Source organism: Myotis lucifugus, unplaced genomic scaffold, assembly GCF_000147115.1.
Source record: "Myotis lucifugus unplaced genomic scaffold, Myoluc2.0 scaffold_78, whole genome shotgun sequence".
Lineage (NCBI taxonomy): Eukaryota > Metazoa > Chordata > Mammalia > Chiroptera > Vespertilionidae > Myotis > Myotis lucifugus.
This window is the reverse complement of record NW_005871126.1, coordinates 4,051,736-4,072,058: the sequence shown is the minus strand read 5'-3', so window position 1 is coordinate 4,072,058 and position 20,323 is coordinate 4,051,736. Positions and strand designations below refer to the sequence as shown.

General features: G+C 36.4%; 1 protein-coding gene across 1 annotated transcript in view; it reads left to right on the top strand.

Moving 5' to 3' along the window:
* Positions 1–6: 6 nt before the first annotated feature.
* PDE3A (phosphodiesterase 3A) overlaps positions 7–20,323 on the top strand; it is a 247,103-nt gene continuing 226,786 nt past the window's right edge. Inside the window, exon 1 of the mRNA XM_014457540.2 lies at positions 7–531. Within this exon, the coding sequence (XP_014313026.1) occupies positions 7–531 (525 nt within the window). The remainder of the gene's footprint in view (positions 532–20,323) is intronic.

Genomic DNA, 20,323 nt, shown 5'->3' with positions numbered 1-20,323 from the left:
TTCTGGATGGGCTTGTACCTCCTGCGCGCCGGGGTGCGCCTGCCTCTGGCCGTCGCGCTGCTGGCCGCCTGCTGCGGGGGGGAAGCGCTCGTCCAGATCGGGCTGGGCGTCGGGGAAGATCACTTACTCTCGCTCCCCGCCGCGGGGGTGGTGCTCAGCTGCTTGGCCGCCGCGACATGGCTGGTGCTGAGGCTGAGGCTGGGCGTCCTCATGATCGCCTTGACTAGCGCGGTCAGGGTCGTGTCCCTCATTTCCTTGGAGAGGTTCAAGGTCGCCTGGAGACCTTACCTGGCGTACTTGGCCGGCGTGCTGGGGCTACTCCTGGCCAGGTACGCGGAGCAAATCTTGCCGCAGTCCGCGGGAGCGGCCACGAGGGAGCAGCTTGCGCCCCAGCTGATTGCTGGGACCAGAGAAGAGATCCCGGTGTTCAAGAGGAGGAGGCGATCCAGCTCCGTGGTGTCCGCCGAGATGTCGGGCTGCGGCAGCAAGTCCCATCGGAGGACGTCCCTGCCTTGCATACCGAGGGAACAGGTAAGCACTGGCGGGCCCCCTCTCGCCTCTCGGGGAAACTTGAAACGTTTGGGAAGGCGCGAAGTGGAGGGAATCCCAGCGCTGGGAACTAAAGGAGAGAGAGCCTAGAAAAGTGGTTGAACTTAGGACAGAGAAGAGTGGCGACTTTTACTCCCCCTCTCAGACAGTCTTTTATAACCTGGACAACAAGAATACGAATAGGTGATAAAACCAGATGGCGTTCGCAGGGTCTTCCCCAGCTGGGCCAGCTTTTTAGATCTGCCACACCTGGTGTATGGCTTCCCTACACTTTTAAGTACCCTCACGCTTTCCTACTTTAGCAGGAATTTTCTAATTAAGTTCAGTATTTCAGCAGTGGGCGATTTTTTTTTTCAACACGTGGATTTTTACTAGATTTCCTTCTATTTTCATAAAATTTTTAATTCTACAGTGACAGGTAAACATTTATGGAAGTCGGCAGAGAAAGATTCTAAAATAAATCAAGGAGTGTTTGAAGGTGAGGTATTGACACACACACACACACACACACTCTGGTTTTGCAGTAAGTTTTACTTGAAGAGACAGCGTCTGGTGGTGCCCAGTTTATTTTTCGATGTAATTTGGGGACATATGCTATTACATGCTAATGTGTTTTGTAGCATAATTATAAACTTCAATTTGGGGAACAATCAATATATCTGATCTTCAGAACTTATCAAAATCGTCAACTGTGCTGTTAGTGTCAACTAAAAAACAACATTTCTCTTCGGTACCTACATACTTAAGTGGGTATTTAGAAATTCAAATAGATGTATACAGGTTATTTGGGAAACTAATTCAGGAGGACATTTCTAAGATTGCTGGTGATATAAATCTTTCAGAAAGAAGGAAGAGGAGGAATCCAGAATTGTGAGTGAAGTTGTCCTAGACAAATTTCAGAGAATTTGGGAGATGAATCTCCTTATTATCATGGAATGTAGTTGCTATAATGGACATAAAAAAACCCACAAATCTAATTTTAAATTCAAATTGTATGTGAAAAGGAATGCTTATGTGTTCACTTCTCTATTCCAAGCAGACTTGACACTTGGGGCGCGTGCTGGTGGAAGCTGGTTATGAACAGCAAGTGGAAATTTACACTTTTCCCATTTAAATGTGTGCCTACTTATGGCACTATTAGGGCAACGTTAGGGTGGGAGAGGACATCCTAGGATATAGTAAGCGTTGTCTTTTTAGGTTATTCTGTGGATAATCAATTAGATATTTCTAAGAAATAGCAGTCACCATATGGTGTGGGTGGCTAGTTTGTTTCTGAAATGGAGTTGATTACACAGAATGTGATTGTTTGACATTATTTAGCAGAATGGATGCCAGCATCATAGCCTCTGTGTTTATTTTAAAACAAATGTACTTATTTAGCTTTTTGTTTAGATAAAGCAAATATTTTGTGGGTTTAAACATAAGAGTGAAGTTTTAAAAGTGCAGCTTTAAGAGTCAAGTTAAAAACAGGGCACTGACTGATACTTAGTTTTGGTAAAAATTTTGAAATCACCAGAATAAAGTAAGCTACATTTAAGATAATTTAAACCAATTAGCAGGAAAGCACATTTTTATCCATGTTATAGGAGAGAGTGTTCTTTAAATGAAAATACTACTAGCTTAAATATGTTTAGAGCATACTTTTTTTTGAGGTATAGGGAAATGTGATCTGATCGCTGCAAAATTGAACCGTAATTTCCAAGGCAAATCCATGATTTAATCATAAATAACTCAACTTCAGATTGGTATAATTTAACCTCTAAAATTAAATTTCTGAAATTCCACCTTAACTTTTAGAACTTAAAGAGTTAAGGGTGAATTTAAGATAAGAAGGTGTTTAGATGAATTAGCCAGCGGTGTTAATTAACTCACAGACAGATTTTCATTGGTTTACTCGGGTTTGAATTGATACATGGAAAATTTGAATAATCTGCAAAGTTATAAGAAAATAACCGAGCATTGCATTTTTAAATATTTTGCTGATTAATGCTGTTGAAAACCCATATTCGTAATCTATTTTGGCCATTTTCTTTGGTTACTATGTTTTTAAGGGTTGTGTTTATGAAGAATATTCGAAAGGGAGAGACTTTATTTCTTATGGTTGATGAAAAAACAAGGCTACATTTAGCAGAAGTTTAGATCTTGACATTTTAATGAGGGCATGGGTGAGTGTGTACGTGTTACTGAAGACTAGTTTATATATATATGACCCATTAAAGTTGCTGCTGAGCGTGGGTGGCAACTAACGTGGAACAATATCTTCTGAGAGAGGGCAATATCTCATACATTAGCATAACTGTGAAAAGTTCAGGAGCCATGTAGGAAATGGCTTATCTGTTTTATCACAAGGAAACAAACTTCTGGGTAAGGGTGCAAAGGGTACCACTGTCCTCTGCATACTTTTTCAGCAATCAAAGTAATTATCAAACCCATGTATAACACTCACCTGAATGCTACCTGATTAGGAGTTCCTTTTCTGAAAGAATGTCTACTCTTCAATTCAAGACAATGCTCAGGCAACAAGTGGATTTTAAGTACAGGTCTAAAGACAAAGCGCAGAGTCTAGCAGAGGCCTCTTGAGAATGTATTTGGACTTTGCTCACTGTGAGGTTTAAAGGTGAGAGAATTTCAGCCTTTTCTTCTGCATATGAATGATCGTAGCCACCTGCTTATGAACTATCTCTCTTCAATGACTCAATTCTGAAAGGTCAAGGAGAATAGGTGATAAAATTCTCATAAGACAAACCAACTGACAGATATATTTCCTTCCCTCCCTCCCTCCTGTCCTTCCTCTTTCCCTTCCTGAACCATACTTGTCTATAGATTGAATATTACACATGGGATTGAGTTTTACAGTTCTGATGATAAAGATGACTTCAAGCAAAGAAAGGAGACACAGGGCTAGTCTCACTCACTGAATTTACCCAGCACTGGCTGTGTCCGAATGCAAGCGAAGGTGTCTTTACCCTCAGTAAAGAACAGACAAAGTTTGTAACATTTGCGGGGCTTTTAGTTCAGGACTGAGGATGATTTTGTAGATCAGTGTGTCCAACAGTACTTTTTTGTTTGGCAGCATTAAGAAGGCGGATGTTTCCCTTAAGGTGTATGTATCTTTTCTAAGTGGATATTCACATTCAAGAGCAGGCATGTCTCTTTCAAGTTACCCCTATACCCACCAAAACTGGAATATAGAGGTACCTAGAATGTCTTGTATGATTAGATATTATATGATTGGTAAGTATAATATGTTTCAACATGAAATTTTAATTATGCAATTTTACCATTTGGAAATTGTATTTAAAAGGGTGTCTCTCTAGTCTCTTTATACATCAAAGGACACAGTTGCCTAGTCATTCCTCTCTAATTACAGTGACCACCTTACAGGTACATTTTTGAAAGATTCTAAACCAGTGCCATTTTATTCAGTTACATGTTAAGAAGAATTTAATAATTTTGCCAATGGTTTAACATAAAATAAACACAAGACAAATAGCTCTCTTCATTAATGCATTTATACCATTTAATTACAATTTTTTTTTGTGATGGATATAATATCAATCAGAAATGTGCAACTATTTACTATATATTATGTAATTAAAAATAAAAATTATTTCCCATGGGTATTTCCCTAAACCTCTCAGTTAAACATCTCTGGCAAAAAAGGATTGTTGTAAGCAGAAATGTAATGGAGTTTGGTGGTTGGTTATCAAAGGTGGAATCAAGTTTTTCATCATTGACATAAGAAAGATATTCTAAGCATAAAAGTAAACACCAAAAACAATAAAACAAAAATAGGAGAAATAGGTATGTTTTTTGATGGTAGGCCTCATTATATCTTTGGTGAAAATTATACGTACTTGTGTTTATAGTACAGTTATGAAATATCGAAGTATTTCTTCTGAAAGTATAGACTATATTATCCTTTAAATTCCTAAATACATTTTAGTAAAATATATATTCCAAATTGAATACATTTGAGAAACAATCATGGGTTTTTAATTAATTGTATGATTAGATAGTATATGTACAGTAGTACAGCTCAGCTGATACAAAGAACAATATAGATTATTTATGACCTGCTGACAGAATTAAAATTAATTAATGTCAACTTCTGAAAACATTAAAAAGGAAAAACAAGATTTTCTTATCCCTTGGGAAAGGTGAGGGAAAAGAATTTTTGTGTGTGTGTGGGGACAAAATTGTGATTTTACTTTGTGAATACAGATATTTAAAGCATACTGAAAAACCGTTTTAACTCACAGAAATAGTTAGTGAATCTATATAAATTCACAGAGGTTGGAAGCAGTCAAACAGTAATTTTACTCTTTCTGTATTGAGTCTAAAGTGTAAAAAGTTAAAACTGTAGAACTGAAAGAAATGCTGTGTATGCTGGGCTGTCATGTTAATTAAATAAACAACCAGAACAGTGACTCTGTGTATGAAATACATTTTGAAAAGCCTGGGGGAGGGGGTGCAGGCAGGCCAGGGTGAGTGACACTGGCATGAAAAAACATTCATTATATCTGCAGTGACATTTGTGTGAATTTGTTGTATTCTATTAGGAATACAGCTCTGAGAATAATCTCTTCAGGACTCTAGTTGAATAAAGGCTTGACCACATTTAATTTCACTTCAGTGTTAAATAAGTTTTATTTATTATGTTGAAGTAAAATGTGTATGGGCCTCAAAATGAGAAATATGCCTATATATAATAAGATTTTCAGTTAATACGGTTTGTGCCAGTAACAGCCCAGTAGAATGTATGTAGACCTCATTGAAAACTTGTGTTGTTCAATCCATCAAAAAATGAGTTTATCTTGGGTTTATGGTAGGAGTTGTATTTGTCAGAAGACCTTATTGTTGAGAGACATAATCTCTGGATGAAGGTAATCAATGCAACTATTGTATCAGGTGGAATCTTAAGAGATTCTGACACACTGAGGCAGTGCCTTGCACAGGGCAGGTTTCTTCAGCTTTGCAAAAGTAGGCATAACCCTGCACATTTATGAATTGTTTATTTAGTTGGCCTGGTGTCTCCTATTCCATGAAGTCTTTCTCCTTCCTCTTCTCTGTGTGATATTTATAATTATATCTTCTATGACAAACCTCAAATATATGAGATTGAAAACTTAATTTATATATTTTTCTACATTTATGCTTTCAGTAAAGCTCTATCAGATAGTTCAGAATGAGCTCCAGAAGGTTCAGATATCTCCATATTCTTGTACCTAAAGATATGCTCTGTTAATAGTCAAATGAACATTATTTTCTTTACATAGAAATGTAAATGCTTTTAGTAATTATTATATACTAAAGGCCCGATGCACGAAATTTGTGCAATAGTAAGCCTTCCTTCCCCTGGCTGCCGGCACAGGCTTCCCTCACAGCCTCGGCTTTATCCGGAAGGATGTCTGGTTTAATTAGCATATTATGCTTTTATTATTATAAATATTATTATAGATACCTTTTACTATCGGTGGTATTTTTTTAAAGGGAGGTTCCTTGCCCCTCTTCCCCCATCCCCCTCCCCAGGCTACCCCATGGAATTGTCTTAACTTTGAACTGAGAATGCATGTTTGCACTGTTGTCAACATAAAATACACAAGTTTAATCTCTAGAGCAAAACAATCTTAAATATGTACTTAAGTGGTAATTAAAAGAAAGATCTGTTGGATAACAATTGTCAAAAATATTAGTTGGCCATATGTGTTCACCATACAGGTATACTATTGTTTTAAAAGAAGATGCTATCCTTAGCTGATGTTATTATTTGGTCAGTAAACCTATCAAATGTCATATCAACACATTTTATCTGTGCATTAGGCCTTGTACTAAAAACCATATAAATTATACACAGATATGGTGTAGCAACTATCTTCCCAGAGCTTAGAGCCTAGTTATGGAAATGAGATGTCAACATAGAAAAGGAGAAATCCCAATAAAATATCTAAATGACCTCTTAGACTTAGATACATGTTGAAGGAATGCATATAATAGCATAAGGCAGATTTTCAATGTAGATCCAGAACCATTCATCTCTTCTCTGAAAATGTATGCAAACTTTAATCTGTTCATTTTTCTATGTATAAAGTTTATATAGTGTCATAGATTTTCATAAATGTTTTAGATTTTGAGCAACTTTATATTTTGATGATAGGGAGAATTTTTTCTTTCAAATGGAAATTAATTTAGTATGCACTTATAGTAGTTCTGAGATAAAGGCAGAATATTACAGGATTTAGGACATGTTATAGTTCAATATAGTACCATGATTGTTCATTTTTCTATCTTGAGATGGTTTATGGCTGTAAGTAACTTGTTGCAATGAAATCTGAAACTGGTTAAGTCTGTGCAGGCTATAGTTGGGAGACTAGAATTAGTCTCATTTTAGAGAGAAGGAAGCTGAGGGGGAAGCTGCTAAATGTATGTAGCCAGGGCGAGGCAAAATGTTGGCTTTTATCCAATTCTCTAGGACTTGAATATGTTGCTGGGGAAATGCAGTAGAAAAAAGTGCAGACTGGTCATTTTAAGTCTATGTACCATTTGTGATTTTACACCTGGAGCCAATTCTAAATCCCCATTCAGAATTAGAGGATTGAGTAAAACCCATTGGATACACAGATAACACAAAACTCTTGAGCCCTTACAATGTACTTTCTGGTCATCAAATGTACCAGGCAGCCTCTGGGATGTATTATTCAGGACTTTGCATCCCATGAGTGAATATCAATTGCAATGCAAAGTCTGAGTTTGTGGAGTCTTTATCTATCTCAGTATGCAATGGTGGCTTACATATTGAATTTTGTTTTCATTTTAGTTTTGCAATTACTGATTTAAAAATGTTCAGGATTCAAAATTCAAGGCAAAATTAATCTGCAGATCAGTAAAGCATTTCTTTGTTAGCACAGGCAGCTGGTTGTTTTTGTTCACCTAAATTATTTTGCACGGTTTACTCGAGAATCCATTAAAATACAAGTAAATAGGATCTAATATTAGAGGAGGTTATGAAGAACATTACCAATTTGAAGGCAGAAAGCTATTTGGGAAAAGTCACAAACTAAACAACTTCTACCTGTTTGATTTGATTAGAACTTTTATTTATTATTGAATTTAAATGATTATTAAAGATTTTAAGTATCGTCAGTCCTGCTAGGAGAGTAATAAAATTACTTAAGTGTAGTTATGTTCTTTCATCATAAGAACATGAGTAGTCATAAGGACCACATAACGGCTGTTGGTGTGTGCGTATTTGTGTGTATATTAATGCATGCGTGTGCAAGAGTGCATGCCTGTGTACATGTGAGACTTTTCCTCTGCCAGGAAATTGCGTTGGTTGTATCAGTTTAGTGGGGAAACAGTGTCACCCAGTGGCTTCAAAGAAAACAGTTCTGTAAATATTATAGGTAAGCGCTGTCCAATGGAAATAGAACACGAGCCATATATTTAATTTCATATTTTCTAATAGCTACATAAAAAAGTAAAAAGAAACAGGTGAAATCCATAATAATAATGTTTAATTTAATACATTGCATCATGTGACCATAATACAAATATAAGAAAATCAAGAAATGTTTGCATTCCGTATTTTGTACTAGGTCGAAATGTCAATATCTAGTGTGTGTTTTGCACTTACAGCACACATCAACTTGGTGTGGCCACATTTACACTGCTCAATAGATACATGTGGCTAATGGTTGCCTTAGTGGACAGTGCAGCTATACACTGTATTTAAACAAATGAAGTACCTGAAAACGAATGTCAACCTCTTCAGGTACAATGGGAAAATCTATGTAGATTTAATGATAGCACTTAATATACAGTCATTCAAATTTATATGTAATCTTAATAGCTCATTTTTGTACCACTAACTACCCCAATACTTGACAAGTCTGTTTTCCCTCTTTTCCTCGGTTCCTATTATTGCACCTATTTTAAAATATGATTCTTGTATTGGAGGGGGAGTTTAACTGAGTGCTTAATCAGGAATCTTTATGGTAAGCTGATTTATAGCATAGTATCAAGTTTTCCAGTTACTTTTTTGTAAAATTTATTTTTATTGTTGAAAGTAATGCAGATGTACCCCTTTCCCCTCCATTAATCCCTGCCCCCCCCCACCCCCCTGCCTATCCAGTTAATTTTGAATTTGCCTTCCAGAGATTGATTCTTAACAGGGATTACTTATGTATACAGTGTGAACATGTGATTCGTCATGTTCACGGTAATTAGTCTGCAATGGGGTTATCTAATGTCTCTTTAGAAATGAAAGTGCTTATGTTTATAGTGCAGATCCTTATCTTTGTAACTTAGGAAACTAAAGTGACAAACCTTCTAGTAAGTTTAATGGATGAAAAATATAGCAGATGACTTTTCACTATTTCTTATGTAAACACCACTCTCATGGATATAGAAAATGAAAATATTTCCATTTTGTGTGTAGAGAGGACTGGAGATTTTGACAGACTGGAATTTTAGTATATATATATATATATATATTTCTGTTGATTTCAGAGAGGAAGGGAGGGGGAGAGAGAGACAGAAACATCAATGATGAGGGAGAATCATTGATCGGCTGCCTCCTGCATGCCCCACACTGGGGATCAAGCCCACAACCTGATGAATTGAACTGTGACCTCCTGTTTCATAGGTGGACACTCAACCACTGAGCCACACTGACCGGGCAATAGAGTGGAATTTTTAAATTAGGAATTGAGATTATGTGGCTTTGGAGCTCTGTGAGATTTCAAACTTCAGGGCAAACTCAGAAAAATGTACAAATAAAAACGACAATAACTATTAAATGTCACCTTTCTTCCATTTCCTTTCTCCAAACTCTATGAATGCATTAACTTACTAGGCAGAGTTCCTATGTTATATTGAGAATTTTGAAGTTTACAAGAATTAATTTATATATGGCATGTTTGTTTATATACATAAATATATAGAATGATTTTTAAAGTATGCATTTATTTTGTGTATAATATTTATAGCTGTGTGATGCTTATAGTGACTTGATTTACAAATTTCCCTTTTTTTAAAGCAAGACATATTTATCTTTGCATTTCTAAATAAAAATAGTGAGATACACAGATTTTCACATATCACTTAGGAAATAATCGGGAGAAAACAAAAGGCAATAGAATCATAGTATGGGAAGAAGCACATTTGGTTAAAGTGAATTTGGCTTAAGTAGACTTCTTGAAGTAGCAAGTTGAAGAATAAAATACCATCCTATATAATAAAAGCCTAATATGCAAATCAACCAAACTGTGGAAGGACTGGCAGAACAACTGGTCGCTATAACATGCACTGACCACCAAGGGGCAGACGCTCAACACAGGAGCTGTCCCCTGGTGGTCAGTGTGCTCCCACACGGGAGTGCTGCTTAGCCAGGAGTTGGGCTCACAGCTGGCTAGCGCAGCGGGTGGTGGCAGGAGCCTCTCCCGCCTCTGTGGCAGCGCTAAGGAGCAGTGAGCCAAGAGGTAAGGAACAGTGAGCAGGCGGTGGTAAGGAGCGAGGGGTCCTGGACTGTGAGAGGGATCCCAGACTGCGAGAGAGCACAGGCCGGGCTGAGGGACCCTCCCCAACCCCTAGCCCCCAGTGCACAAATTTTGTGCACAGGGCCTCTAGTATTAATCATAACTGTTACTTGAAATAGTATGTATTTGAAAGTAACTAGTCATTTGTCCTGGCTAGTTTTGAAACTGCTCTAAATTAATATAGTAGTTGGTCTTATATCTATATGTATGTTGTGTGTGTGTGTGTGTGTGTGTGTATTCATTTAAATTCATTTTCCTTCCATTTTAACCTCATTTTCTTTCAATTTTAACCTAACAGATTCTTCTTGCTTAGAGAGTATTTAAAAATTTAAGGAATGCTTTTCTATCCCCCACACTCCACAGTACCTTGTCAGAGTATTAAAATAATTTTATCCAAGAAGGTTATGGTTTTGATTTAATAGGATTTTAATAAAAATTTTCCATCTTCTGGAGTAAGCTTAAATAACTGAACATATGCTATGTCTGTGGCAAGTGTTTCTTCCTCTCCAGGTATAATCCACTTAAATAAACCTAATGGAAGTTTGAAGTCATAGAAACATAATTTGGGGGGGATGTTTTATTTTATGGCAACTCATGTGGAGTCAGAGTCCCTAGGACATTTTTAAACTAGTGTGAAGACAAATAAAGGAAATAGTTCTTATTTAAAAATTAAGTATTTTTGAGATTCAAATGAACAGTTCTGCTTAAGAAATGCTCCCCAGAAGCAGTGTTGGTCCTTGTGATATGAAGCATCCCCTTGTTTGGGGAGTTAGTATTTAGAGGTCCCGACTCAGCATCAGTCTCTTAAAAAGTTTGCGAAGGAGAGAACCTGTTGAGTTGCCTGTGCTACCTTGAACATTTCCTTTCTAGGCTCAGAAACTAAGGAAATAAGATTCAGATCATACAGCTTTCATTATAAAAGGAATCACACTTATTAGCCTCCTTGTCTCAGCCAGAAGTATTTCCTTTAGAAAATTCTGGCCCAATGCCTTGCTCATTGTGGGTGCTGGCTGGCAGGGTAAATGGATGGAAAAGAAATAAATGACTTTTAATCTGAAATATTTATCTACCTAATCTTCGGAGACTGGGGTAGTGATTAAACCAATTTAAGTATACTTCTGTAGAGAGAGAAGAAAAGAAATAGTCTGTTAAACTAGTTTATGAGCTTACATTTTATATTTTTGTTGCTTTAAAAATATTCTCTTGCATGTGTCAGATAAAAGGCTGAATTTGCTGTGCCCTTACTGGTAGGAAATCCCACATTCAGCATGAGTCCTAGATATTTATTTTTAGCTCACTCCCAACTGAAAATAACCAACCAAAGCTACCACAAGATCACTGTAGTGTAAACTTTAGAAAGATCTCTGAAATTAAGGTATATATTTTAGAAAAATAAAATTGTTTCTCTTTGTTAGTTCAACTAGCAAATTGAGAATGAATAAACTTTGACTTCATTTGTTGCCACCACTTCCTACAAAGTGCTGGCAAGTGTTCTTCAATGAAGGTTCTTAGTGAATAGCTGTGTTTCCTGAAAAGGCTAATGTAAATAATGTCTGTGTTTTATCTTATAATTGTGCTCATTAATTACCAAATATATTTTGAGCCAGTTGCTTTCAGAAATGACTTCGTGAGATTAACTTTTTTCAGATGTCATCTAACTGTAGTCTTACTGGAACTGTACTGAATATTCTAGAGGTTTGGTAGTGTAATTTCAGAGTCCCGATGAACTGAAAAATCAAAAACAATTTACAAGGTTTTATTAAAATGACAAGTTTTAGTTTGCCCTGTCAATTTCTTGGTCCATCTAGTTTTTAACAGAACTTAACTTGCTAAAATAGAACATTTTAAGTCAAATAAGAATATTTTGTTGCTGTGGTTTTGATACTTAATGACGATATTGTCAGATCCTCTCACTGAAATCAGAGTATGTTTTTTTGAGTATGTTGGGCAAGTTATCATGCCTTCAGATAAACCAGGAGTACAGTGTTTAGATAAAAAAAAGTTATTTTCAACTTACTTTTATAGAGACGTGGTTTTCTTTTTTTTCATCTTTGGAAGTCAAATGGTAGATATTTTAGAAACGTTGCCATTACTAAACACTTTTCAGAGTTTGAGATTTTTTGGAATATATCATTTTGTAAAAATCTGAATATTGTTTCCATTTGAAAAAATGTATTGCAAAGTGAGAATTTAGTTACAAATTAATTTATATTTTGAGATAATCAAAATATATTCTTATAGATAAGCCATTTATAAATTTATTTGATATTTTTATAAAAAATTTAGAAGCAAAACCTTTTAAACTATATTTTCATTTCGGGATGGGAAAGCTAATTGTGTGTCTGTACCATGTTGAACAGTGTCTGTTTTTACTCTTCATGATTTGTTTTGGCTAGATAAACAGGGCCTAAGTAATAGCACAGTTATCCTTTGCTTCTCTTTATTCCTTTTTACTTGAATAATAATTGGGATTGGATCTTCTTAACCTTTTTAGAGAATGACTAAATCTTTTAAAATTTTCAGTGCAACTTCTGCAAGGAGTTAACTAGTTCTACATGAAAAGTGTGAGAATTCGGTTGGGAATGTTGGATACAGATATAACTGAATACTGATTATGTTATCTGAAAAATAATGTGGCATTCAGAAATCAATTTTAGCCCATAATAAATTTGTGAAAGAAATTAATGCTAGTATTTTACTCTGCAGAAAAAAGACTAGATCAAAATCAAAACTAATTTCTCCAGTTTTTAAAAGAATATTAATCGTATGGTCTTAGGGTGCACTTTTAACTTAGAACTCCTTATGGCTTAGAAAGAGGGGAAGAGCCTGAGAGAGTCACTCCCGGACACTGGGCAGGTAGTCTAGCCATGCATTGGCTCAGGATGTTTTTAGACCAAAAACACTTCCATTGTTTTTCATGCTATTCATGAACTTTCCTGTGATTCAATACTTTCCAAGACATTGATTCTTATACTTTAATTCTTTAGTCCATTTATCACTTTGACTTATGAATGTACCTTTATGGCAAGCTTGTGTAAACTTTTACTGCTTATGTGACCAGACTGACTGAAAATGTCAGCAAGTAAATGTATCTTCTTTAAGATCTAGGACTCTTTCACATTCATTCTTTGTTTCCTTCTGGGTATTTCAATTTGCCTAGATTCTTATCTTCTTTTCCCTGGTGCTAAATAATCTGATATAAGTATAACGTGATGTTCATCAAACTATTGTTTATGAATTATAACAATAAATGCCTCTTGGTAGTAGGTTAATAGACGTCCTTCAGATGCTTTCAATATTTGTGAGGGAATAGCCTGACCTCACCTACTTATGATTACACATTATCTGCCACTTTCTAAGTTGAACTGCATTCTATAGTTCTCAGATTTTAGTATGAATAAAAATCATGTAGGAAGCCTAGTAAGATGCAAATTCCTAGGACCTGTGGTCTGATATTCTGATTTAGTTATATGTAGAGTAAAGCCCAGAAATTTAAAGTGTTAAGGGGTATTTTAGGTGCCTTAGTGGAGAAGCACTATAGACATACAACTATATGTCTACTAAAACTGGACAGCAAGTTCTGACTTTTATAACCTGATTAAACATATAGTTAAAAAGTAGTTGGCTCAGTATCATGGGAAAACAATGTATTTATATACACACAGAAATACATTCATACACAGAGAGATTCATGAACCTATGCCATTCATAAATTTTTACTTTGATTTCCCCATTGTGTATACCTCAGGAAAGTTCTTTGACTATTCATCATATCAATTTCTTCTGTAAAATAGGAATAGCAATTTGTCTAATCATCTCATATTGCTGTTATAAAGCTTACATAAAAACAAATTGCTATACGAATGTTAAGTAGAAAGAATATAAGGCACTGAACTGAGACAAGGCAGGCCAAGGCTTTGTAATGTATTCAAGTTTCTTCAACTTTCTGAACTTTAATAATCTCACCTATAACATAGGAATAATATGTCTTATTTCTTAAAGGCATGAAGATTAAATTAATAGAAATAATGGATATCAGTTCTTCTCAAACATTAAGAATAGTATCAATTGCTACCTATTAGGGCCATACCATTGAATGTTGTAGGCTAAATGTAAGAAAGTACAATGTAAAACAATGCCAAAATAATTTTGCATTTGATAAAAATACATACTTGAAAGTCTTACAAAAGATGCATGTCTTCTGGAAGTTAATTAAAATATTAGAAAGTTGCTTAAATTACAATCAAAGCCACTGACAAATGAATGTAGAAAGCCCGACTAGTTAACAGTGGGAAGAGAAAAGCCTGACAAAGATGTTCATAGGTCCTTCAAAAGAAGATGTGAATAAAAAGGGATGCAGGGAGATATTTAGAAAAATTGATGGAGTCTTGGACATGTTTGTGAAAAATGGCTGATGATGCTGTTGAGAGTCAGTTGTGGAATCAGATGATAAAAACCCCATCTGAAACATGATTTGTGCTCTATCTGCCATTATTATGCATATTTTGATTTGAAAAACCTTTTTTAAAAAGAATTTTTAGTTTCATTTTTTTATGGTAAAAATTCTAGTCATACCCTTCCTTTTCTTATTATTTGCCAATGATACCATTATTCTCACATAACAGGGACTTCTTGCTTAAAATCTATGGAAAGCAACTAGTACAGTGCTGGCCCAGTGGTGGTCCTCAGCAGAAGCTAGTGATTGTTTATTTCATCACATAAGTAGATTCTTCTAGACCCTCCTCTTTTAACCAGCTACCTGTAGGCCTCCATACTCAGACTGCATTTCTTTCAGATTTCTCCACATATTGAATAACCTTCAGTCTAGTCTGAAGTGTTATTGGTTTGACCTCAGCAGGAGCAAGACTCCTGTATCATCCTACTCTACTGGTTTCCATTTAGAAATTCTGCCTGCAGTAATCATCTTTTTTTCCAACGTGGTCATGGAAAGGTCTCTGGATTTCACTCTGTGATATAGGAGGAGATGTCAGAGAGGTGATGGGAGAGGTTCAGCAGATCAGTAGGCCATGGGAGTCATTGCAGGACTGTTGCCCCAAGCAAAATGGGAAGCCATGGAAGGGTTTTAAGTAGAGAAAGGATATAATTAGACTGTGTTGAATAGGATCTCTCAGTCTCTCTGTGTTGAATGAGCATAGGTGCTAGGATGGAAGAAGAGAGACCAGTTAGAAGACTGTTTTGCAATAATCCAGGGAGGATTGGAAATTAGACCAAGAGGTAGTGTTTGTGGTAAGATTGTAAATATATATTTTAGAATAGGAAGAGAGTTCCTTTAATATTTTCTTTTTTGTTTAGGAGTCTAATATTAAGGATATTTATTTATTTATTTTACTTGCTTTTAAAAAATCTGTATGGGTTGACTCCCCCCTCCTCAACGCCCCCCCCCCCCCCAGAGTTATCTTCTGCCTTTGCCTTCCAGAGGACATACAAAGTGTGGGCCTGACTTCTGGAAAGCCATCAGATCTCCTTACACTGAGACAGGTTCTAAGAAAGTATCTTAAACTCTTCAAAAGGTATAAGTTTGTTAGAGTATTATAATGTTTGGTATGATAAAATTGGTTTTGAAATGTCATTCTTTTTTTAAAAAAACATATTTTATTGATTTTTTACAGAGAGAAAGGGAGAGGGATAGAGAGTTAGAAACATCAATGAGAGAGAAACATCGATCAGCTGCCTCCTGCACACCTCCTACTGGGGATGTGCCCGCAACCAAGGTACATGCCCTTGACCGGGATCGAACCTGGGACCTTTCAGTCCGCAGGCCGACGCTCTATCCACTGAACCAAACCGGTTAGGGCTGAAATTTCATTCTTATATAAATGTCTTTTTATTTTAAAGTAAATTTTAATAAGAAAATGTTTAATAAATTCAAGTGTGTTTTTTTTCAGATATATTTGTAGCTCATGCTCTAAATCCTCAAGCTCCGATATAGCAAAACCATTAGATTGTTCAAAGAAAATTCAAACTTTTCTCTTTTTATTAGTCTTTGAGTAGTATGACAAATCCCATTTTTATCTAAAGGCATGTTGCCAATGCATCCCAAACCTTCCTATAGAGGAAACGCTTCTATTTTGTTTTCATATTAACTCAGACCATTTGTCAACCTACAGAGCACTTCAGTGATAGGTGCTATATAAATATTTAAATTATGATAGCTTGATTGCATTGTAACTTCACAGAGTTTGCTAACTCTACACTGTGGTTAATATGTGATGATGAGGTATTTTATATACTGCTTGAGAGCAACAAAAGATAAGGACTTTTATAGAATGCTAAATGACGAGTTTTTAACCACATAAGAAAATACTTTGATTAATGGAGAGGTACATCCGAGAAACAAAACTGAGGACACGGCATGCTAGCTATCACCTTCTACAATGAAATGCACAGAAGAAAGGAAAATTGTCAAAATGTCTGTTGTTTGTATGAGGGTATCATGGTGATTTTTACTTACTTTTGTATTTTTTCTGTGTTTCCTAAGTTTTCCAAACTGTACACATATTTTATCAGGAAAACAAAACTTTATGATGAAATATAGTCATTTGACATTGTTCCTCTGGATGTGTTCATAGACCATTTTTATGGCCACTTGTCTAATAGTTGTTGAACTTGCAGAAATGGAAATGGCAACTCCGGGTGCTTTTATGAATGGTAATGTGATCTTCAGCACTTGGTAAAATACCTTCTGAGGTAAAATCTTTCTGCATGCCTAATTCTTCACCCAGATGCTGTACAAGCTTAAGTTTCTTAAAATGTTGGAGGTTCAACTGGTACATGATCCCCAAAATGGGTCTCCACAACTATAGATTGACATATACATGAATCTTGTAACATTACCTGAAAGTACAGTTTTATGAAAACATATGCATACACATGTGCTGAAATATGTGCATATGTTGCAAAGGATTTGGGCCTATTTTTGGTTAAAAGGTAACAACAGAACTATAGCACCATGACTGTGATGTGATGAGAGAACATGAAAACAAATCATGTTCTACCAAAGAGACAAAATTCTTTTTAAAAATATATATATTTTTATTGATTTCAGAGAGAAAGGGAGAGGGAAAAAGATAGGAACATCAATGATAAGAGAGAATCATTGATCGGCTACCTCCTTCACACCCCCTACTAGGGATTGAGCCCGCAACCGGGCATTTGTCCTTGACAGGCATCCAACCTGGGACCTTTCAGTCTGCAGGCCAAAGCTCTATCCACTGAGCCAAACAGCTAGGGCAAAAGAGAAAATTCTTTATAAAACATATGTAAGAAAGATATTGAGCCTATCTCACTGATTATTGGAAATCTGGGGATTGGAAATCAAAATCAAGTTTGTAGTGATTGTTTTTTAAAGTAATGAAGATTTAAAAATACTTTTTTCTTGCCTGAAAGAATTCTGTGTACCATAGTTATTAAATACATAGTATAATTTTTCTAATATTTTATGCATAGTCTATAAATAAAATATAGGCATATTAGATTTATAATAATTTTAAATTTTATCTATAATTCATGCAGCAATATTATAAGTTATTTCAATATTTTGCTTTTTTCTGCATCTGAATTTGTACAGTTTTGCTTCTCAGGATCTTGTTGATTATTCTTTGAATTTTCTGCATAAGACTAGGGAACTTTGTATTTTTCCATTTGCTGTTGCTTGTTTAAATAAATGAATAGGGGAAGCAAGAAGTAATATTTGAAAAATTACTTCCACATCTAGGATTATTAACATGCTTTCTCATTTGAAGAACTATAAATTTTGGTGGAAATAAATTTGAAAATATTAAACCAGCTTCTGTATCTACCTAAGGGGGGGGGGGAGCACTAAAATGACCATGGTCTCACTTAACCTCTCTCCCCACCCAATATTTCCAGAAATAAATATAGAATAAGAGATGGTAGTTAAACAACAACACAAAAAATAACCTTTACTCAAGCATTCCACTCTCTTTTTACTATCCGAGGAGAATTAGCAGATTATGTTTGTGATGGTTGATTTGAAGTGACAGAAACTGGTAGGCATTTCTCTGCCAACTGTCTGTACGGATTGGTGGGAGCTGGTGGGGGGAGGGAAGGGCAGGGGTGGGACCATGGGAGGACTGGCACTGGAGTCTGCATTTGGCTGGAATCTAGTTCCCAGCCTTTCAGAGAGGCACTTTTCCCATAGAACCAGAGAGTGTCCCTTGCTGCAGCACACGGATGATAAAACTATAACTCATCAATCAGAATGTCGGGTTTTTAATTTACACTAGGGAACTTAACTGTGAGGAAGACCAGAGTTGTCCAGCAGTTACTGGTGAATGCTTCTTGTTTTTAGTGGGAAGGTCACCATTAGCATGGTTAGCTCCTGGACTGCAACTGGGGAATCTCTGGATTGTGGGAATTCTTGGAAAACTCACACTGTTCATTATTTTTATTCCAGAATGTTTGAAGAGTGCCCACAGCTCACCCGAAAGGGTGGGATTGTTGGGGGAGGGTTTAAAATGGATGGGCCTTGCACCCCCTCCTGGAGCTCATAGTGAAGATAGTGTATTAACAAATGATTACAGTGCCAAGTGATAAATGCTTTGAAATACAGATAAGTCATGAGAACTTTGGTCCCCAGAAAGGTCATAACTAAATTTAATACTTGAATACCATCATCCTCTTAACATGAACTTCTGGTAAAATTCTTTCTTCCTTCCCTTTCTGACTTCTCTTTTTGATTTATATTTAACTTTTTCCCCATGTGTTTATGTTAATAGTAAGCTGACTGTAATCAATTTGGTGCAATGTGAGGAATATATCTGAAAAAGGAAAAAAATAAGAATATATCTTTCAGAGAATGTTTTGCTCTATTCCTCTTGTGGGCATGAGGTCCAGAGGGAAGGAGGGAGGGAAAGGGTAAAATGTGTGTGGAGTTACGAGTAGATGCTAGGTGTGGAGGGATATGTTCTGGAAATGACACGTGGAACAGGTAGCTCAGTGTTTGTGGTCAGGAAAGAGGTGGGATGGTAGGAAATTTTTAAGAGATAAGACAGAGGGGACTCTTTCCCCCTCTTCACATGGGAGTCTGTACTTGTTCTTCAATAAATTTCCACCTTTGATATATATATATAAAAAAAAGATAAGACAGAGAAGGTTGGGGGTAGGGAATGAAAAACTGAGTGTCTTAAGGTTAGGTTGAGGAATATGAACATTGTTCTGTCTGCACCAAAAGTTATTAAAAATTTTAACCAGAGGGTGATGTGAACAGATGCAACACGTAATTTTGAGAGCAGTGGACCAGGAGTACACTGGACAACAGATGAAGAGCACACTGGACACAGGAGACATTTAAGAAGCTGTGGTGAAAGTCCGGGGCACTGAAGATTTATTAGGACAGCGGTGGTGGACAGGAAAGATGATTTAAGAAAAAATGAAGAGCTGCAATCTGTAGGATTAGCCAGGGATTGATGGTGGAAAAGGTTAACAAAGTGAATGTCCTTAAAGTTGTGAATCTGCACAACTGGAAAGTTTGGGATGCTGTTGTTTGAGAGAAAAATATCAGAGGATCAGCTTTGGTTTGTTTTAGGTTCAGAGTGAGGAAGGGAGGATTTTGGACATAGTCACTGTATGTGACTTATGCACCTCATGTGGCCATGTGTGCTTGAAGGAGCCCAATTTCATTCACAAAAAATTTATAATAATAAAAGCATAATATGCTAATTAGACCAGATGTCCTTCCGGATGAAGCTGGGGCTGCAAGGGAAGCCCAGGTCCTGGGTGCAGAGGGAAGCCAGTGCTTGGGTCCCAAGAGGGAACCCAGTTCTGGCACCGGGGGGGGGTGGAGAGAGGAAGGCCTACTCTTGCATGAATTTCGTGCATCGGGCCTCTCGTATATTAATATCAGAGTTGCGGTTGCTCACCTTGTTCTCTTACTCACTATGTACATGCTTTCTGGATACAGAAGCTTCTGTGGCTGGTCTGTAACTGCAAGCACAGAAAAGTTTCAGGCTTTTTAAATAAGTGCTTTTTAAATAAGTATAAAGACTATCACCTTATTTAAGATTAGGGTCCTAAATCTTGCAGGGCAGACAACTTTGTACTCTTGGTGCTGTTTTTACCAATGAAATAGTCCAACTGGAGTCAGAAGAGACTGTAGCTTCTGTGTAACCCTCTGAGAATATCCTAGGTGAGGGACTGTCATAATCCCTGGTCACATTTTAAAAGTTAAAGGGCATAATTCTTATCCTTGAACAAAT